Consider the following 5,416-nt stretch of genomic DNA (forward strand, 5'->3'; position numbering starts at 1 on the left):
AGAAGACTGGTGCAAAGTTATTTTCTCTGATGAAGCTCCCTTCCGACTGTTTGGGACATCTGGAAAATCGATTGTTTGGAGAAGAAAAGGTGAACGATACCATGAGTCCTGTGTTGTGCCAACATTGAAGCATCCTGAGACCATCCATGTGTGGGGTTGCTTTTCAACCAAGGGAGTGGGCTCTCTCATAATTCTGCCCAAAAACACTGCCATGAATAAAGAATGGTATCAAAACGTCCTGCAAGAGCGACTTCTTCAAACGATCCATGAGCAATTTAATGATGATCCGTGCATTTTCCAGCATGATGGAGCACCATGTCACAAAGCAAGAGTGATAAAGAAGTGGCTCGAAGATCATTACATTGAAATTTTGGATCCGTGGCCAGGCAACTCCCCGCCGGATCTCAATTCCGTAGAGAACCTGTGGTCAGTCCTCAAAAGGCGAGTGGACAAGCAGAAGCCCGCAAATTGTGATCAACTCGCAAAGCTTGCTCAGGAATGGCAGCAGCTTGGTATAAGAGCATCTGCACGCACAGTGAGGCCAAGACTTTTGGACAACGGCCTGGTGTCAAGAAGAGCAGCAAAGAAGCCACTTCTCTCCAAGAAAAACTTTTTTTTGCCAATAAATGCCTTTAAAACTTATGGTATGCTTATCATTGTTTTTCAGTATACCATAGAAACATGTGGAAAAATAATCTACAAATACTGAAGCAGCAAACTTTGCAAAACTGTATGCTGTAATTTACTTTTTAGTACAAGCACAGTTTAGACAAAATCAACATTATGTCAAATACATCAATACACTTGACTAGAATTGTAAAATGTCTATTCATATAAAGGAATGGTGGGAATTTCTCATTTTGGTGATTTGTACAGTTGTACAAGTGTTTCTGTAGTTCTAGCTTTATTAATTTGTATTAAGAAAAAAATATAAATTTCATTTATTTAAATTAATACAACAAATTGCAATATAATGATGCTAAAGAAAGCAAAAGAGACCTTGATTTCTAGAATTGCTTGGATTTTTTTTGTGAAGTCAGTCTGGAAAAATGGTCATGGCAGCTAAAAATAGCTTCAAAGCAAATACAAAAGGTCCTTGCAGCTGCTGTTGTGAACTATACAAAGGCTTTGTGCTTTTGACAAATTGTGGCTTCTTTCTATATGTATAGATGCAGACAAACTGTGAAACCATGTGACTCACCTGGTCTGTGCTTGGTGATTCTGCAATGTCATTCATACTCCTGCTTTGAGCGTGGCCTGCACACATGCACAAATATACACAAGAATGTAATTTCAAATATTTCATCAAAATTAGTCATTAAGTCTAACTTCACCAGCTAGCTATTTGACAACTAATCTGACATCACTCACTACACTGCAAAAAATGGCTTATCTTAGTATTTTTGTCTTGTTTATAGTCAAAATATCTAGAAATTCTTAAATCAAGATACTTTTACTAGATAAGCCAGGTGACTTAAAGGGGTCCTATTATGCTCTTTTACAAAGTCTTGATTTTGTTTTGGGGGATGTGCTAGAACATGCTCTCATGCTTGGTGGTTCGAAAAACGCATTATTTTTCACATAATTTACATTATTAAAATACCTTTAAAGTCTTGATTTTGTTTTGGGGGATGTGCTAGAACATGCTCTCATGCTTGGTGGTTCGAAAAACGCATTATTTTTCACATAATTTACATTATTACAATACCTTTCTCCCCATCCTGGCACAAACGGCTCGATTAGTTCCGGCTTTGATGAAGGTTCGCCTTCCGAAAAACAAAATGTGTTGTGATTGGTTAGCTGTCCCGGTGCGTTGTGATTGGCTAACAGCTTAAACGGTGTTTCAGTACTGCCACGCCCCTTGCTCCGGCAGGCACTGTACTCCCTCATGTTGTGGAAGCTGTCCTCAGTCAAATGCGCAGCCCACAATAGCAAATTGGGGTTATAATGCTCAGGAACAGAGTTAAAAAATAAATTGCAACCAGTTTCCTGACATCATCCGCTTTCGGAAGCCCAAACAAAGACGTTTGGGCACGGAGGTGGAAAAAAACAGCGTTTCAGGTGGTCGCACACCGGACGAGAAGCGCAGCGTCGCGTTGCGCCACGTCTTTAAAATTCAAATACATTATTTTCTATGAGTGTAGGCACACCGGCGGCGCCGTTCGGCGTCTGTCCGCGGTGCCCAGCTACGTCGTGTTATACTTGTAAGCAGGGCCGTTTCTAGGCATAGGCGAGCTAGGCGGTCGCCTAGGGCGCCACCAGCTGAAGGGGCGCCAATGAGCGCACGTACTGGCACATTTAGCAGGGTTGTGATAAAGAGTGGCACGGTCACCCTGAAATATGACTGCCCCCACTGGATCGCCCAACATTATTGGGCTAGAGTACTGTCAATCTGACGATGCCTGTATGCCACTAGATCAGAGTGCTGTCAATTGCTGCCTGATTGTTGCAAGCAACGTTTTATCTGCCAGTGGGGTAAGTAAAATGCTCGTTTTAAGAATATTTTACTTACCCCACTGGCAGATAATTTTACTTACCCCACTGGCAGATAATTTTACTTGTTTTAAGCAAAATGCACTTAATTTAGTTTTTTCCCCCTGGAAACAAGACTAAATATCTTAAGTCACTTGGCTTATCTAGTAAAAGTATATTGATTTAAGAATTTTTAGATATTTATTACTAGAAACAAGACAAAAAAATACTATGTAAGATAAGCCATTTTTTGCAGTGTAATTATAAACTCTTGCTGGGCAGCATTAATGAAAAAACTTTATATAAAATGCAATTTAAAACAGGAAATGTTGATCAATCACATTATCTTAAGCAGAATTAACTTGTTTCAACCAAACTAACAGATCGCTGACACTAGAGGAGCAGAATAATAAAAAATGGAGACAAGGATCAAAGATGAAAAGAGGCATGCAGACTCACGTAGTCGGCCATAGCTGGCTGCTTGTTTGCTTTGCAGATCTTCTGTTGAGCAGTTAAAATTTGCTCCAGCAGCAGGGGATCGGGCTGGGCTCCGAGCTATGAGATACAAGCAACATTGCAGCTTTTTAAATTAACTATTAAGCAGTCAATATGTTTTTCTAATAAGTTGATGCTAATGAACTGTGAAAAAAGGAAAGCAATGAAATGGGATTGGGACTGTTCACCAAAAAAGTCTGTTATCTACTCACCCTTATGTCACCTAAAGCCCATTTCATTTTATTCAGCAATGCTCAGGTCGAATTTTAACAAAGGCCATGTCAGTCTTTTATAAACAACAAAAGTGGATGGTGACCAATGGCTGTCAAGCTCCAAAAAGGACAAAAGCATTACATAAAAGCCATACAGTTTTGTGTGACAAATCCAAAGTGTTTATTCACTGAAAATCTTACATTTCAGTAAATTCCTTTGTCCTTTCCTGAGCTTGATACCCAATTTTGTGTGGAAAAGCGCATCCTGAATGTTCTGCTGATTCTGCAGAACATTATGTGTAAGCAGATAATGATCATTTTCGGATGAAATGTAATTTTAAGAAAAACAAGCAATTAGGCTGCATTATACCTGAAGATGCACAAAAAACATCTGCAAATTGACAACAGAATACTGCAGTTCCACTGCAGTGCTATAGTTTAGTTATTGTTCACATATTCCTTAATTTTTCAACCTGTTGTGCACAATATGTGTAGGGATGGATGGAGAGACAGGAACCGTTTTAAAGATTGAACACTCACTGCCTCCAGAGCCAGACTTGCCCAGGTCTGCAAAGGAGCGATGGATGGGCTTCTTTGTCTGATGTCTGTGCTTTCTCAACAGGACAAAGCTGATTTTGTCTCTCAGCTCAGGACCGATCAACCCTTCCTCTATCTGGCGTTCGATAATGTCATCTACAGGAGACAAAAGTTAAAGTGGTTTGCTTTGAAAAGTACACTGGTATGAGAGCAAAACATTATAATGCATAAAAAAAAAAAACAATTAAAAAGAAACACTTCAGCATGCAAGACGATATCTGCTACAAGGTTGAGATGGTTCAGAAACCATCATTGGAGCCCACTGTTAGAGGACAAGCACCCATAGTAAAGAGGCTGGTTGCTCACCGACTATCTGTGGGAGTGAATAGCCCTCCAGGTCCAGCAGCACGGTGCCTGTTTGTAGGCATGTCCGCAGTTCAAACAGGCTGTGCAGGGAGAGCGTGGAAACATGGGGTTTGCTCCATCTCTCCCCACCCTCCTCAACCTTTTCCTCAAACTTCACCCACCTGCAGATATGCAGTCACACACACAAAGTTGAAATCAAGCAGAGAAAAAAGGAACTGCAAGTTTCTGATGTTGATGTTGTTCAGGCCCAAATGCTGTTTATTTTAAGGTGAAATTTCTGTCTCACTACAGCAGAAGTGTCTAGATTTTAGTATGATGGGCCATAAATCAAATTTGATTGAGTCAGATTTTTGGCAAATGGCTGAAAATAATGGCAACCATTTTACATAAAAAATGACATGTTTTTAGATTAAATTCACTTATATTATCTACAAGGCAAATGTTTAAAGGGGTCATATGATGCGATTTCAAGTTTTCCTTTCTCTTTGGAGTGTTACAAGCTGTTCGTGAATAGATAAGATCCCTAAAGTTGCAAAGACTAAAGCCTCAAACCCAAAGAGATATTCTTTATAAAAGTTAAGACTCGTACACGCCCTCCTAAAACGCCTCGTTTAAACACGCCCCCACATATCTACGTCACTGTGTGGGAAGATTTGCATAATACTGTCCAAATGTTCACACAAAGAAAGAAGGTGTAACTTTGATTCTCGCTGTAGTATTGTTGTTGCCCCCGTCACCATGTCGTGGAGACGCTGTGTGTTTCGTTGTGAAAGCGAAACTACTTTGTTTGGCCTTCCAAAAGAGGACACAACTAGAAATCAGTGGTTAAGTTGTATTTACAACACTGTTCCAGAACGGTTCAACCCAAATACTCAGATGTGAGCAACGCATTTTACGGAGAACGAGGACTGTTTCCTGGGAGAGTAGACTACAATGCCGGTGTTCCGGGTCATATTTAAGATAAATTAGAAATGAAAATTTGCTTTGTTCCGCCCTCTTGTGATATGACATGATGGGCCAAATCAAAGGTCATCACAGGCCAACTTTGGCCTTCGGCCCTGGGCCCTCATTTATCAACAGTGCGTACGCACAGATGTGTGCGCAATGAGTGCGTAAGAACAGTTTCACGCAAAGTGTGGGATCTACCAACTTGTACTTATACGTAGGAATGTATGTAAATATCAGCACAACTCTAAGCATGCTTATGCAGAGAATCTAGTGGTAGAATGGTGATGGTCGCCTCTGGCTTGCTTAGTTGGGGACACTTCATTTCCAGCGATACCGTTGACTTGATTGCAAAGATACTATTTAAACTGAGCTGGATGTTGACATCA

General features: G+C 40.4%; 1 protein-coding gene across 1 annotated transcript in view; it reads right to left on the bottom strand.

The window, feature by feature from the left end:
- Positions 1–5,416, bottom strand: part of LOC107673401 (electrogenic sodium bicarbonate cotransporter 4-like) — a 30,567-nt gene that overhangs the window by 14,870 nt on the left and 10,281 nt on the right. Inside the window, exons 5-8 of the mRNA XM_016466977.1 lie at positions 4,083–4,243; positions 3,720–3,872; positions 2,932–3,027; positions 1,202–1,257 (exon numbers count right to left, since the gene is read on the bottom strand). Of these exons, the coding sequence (XP_016322463.1) occupies positions 1,202–1,257; positions 2,932–3,027; positions 3,720–3,872; positions 4,083–4,243 (466 nt within the window). The remainder of the gene's footprint in view (positions 1–1,201; positions 1,258–2,931; positions 3,028–3,719; positions 3,873–4,082; positions 4,244–5,416) is intronic.

Source organism: Sinocyclocheilus anshuiensis, unplaced genomic scaffold, assembly GCF_001515605.1.
Source record: "Sinocyclocheilus anshuiensis isolate Anshui unplaced genomic scaffold, SAMN03320099.WGS_v1.1 scaffold508, whole genome shotgun sequence".
In the NCBI taxonomy this organism is placed as follows: domain Eukaryota; kingdom Metazoa; phylum Chordata; class Actinopteri; order Cypriniformes; family Cyprinidae; genus Sinocyclocheilus; species Sinocyclocheilus anshuiensis.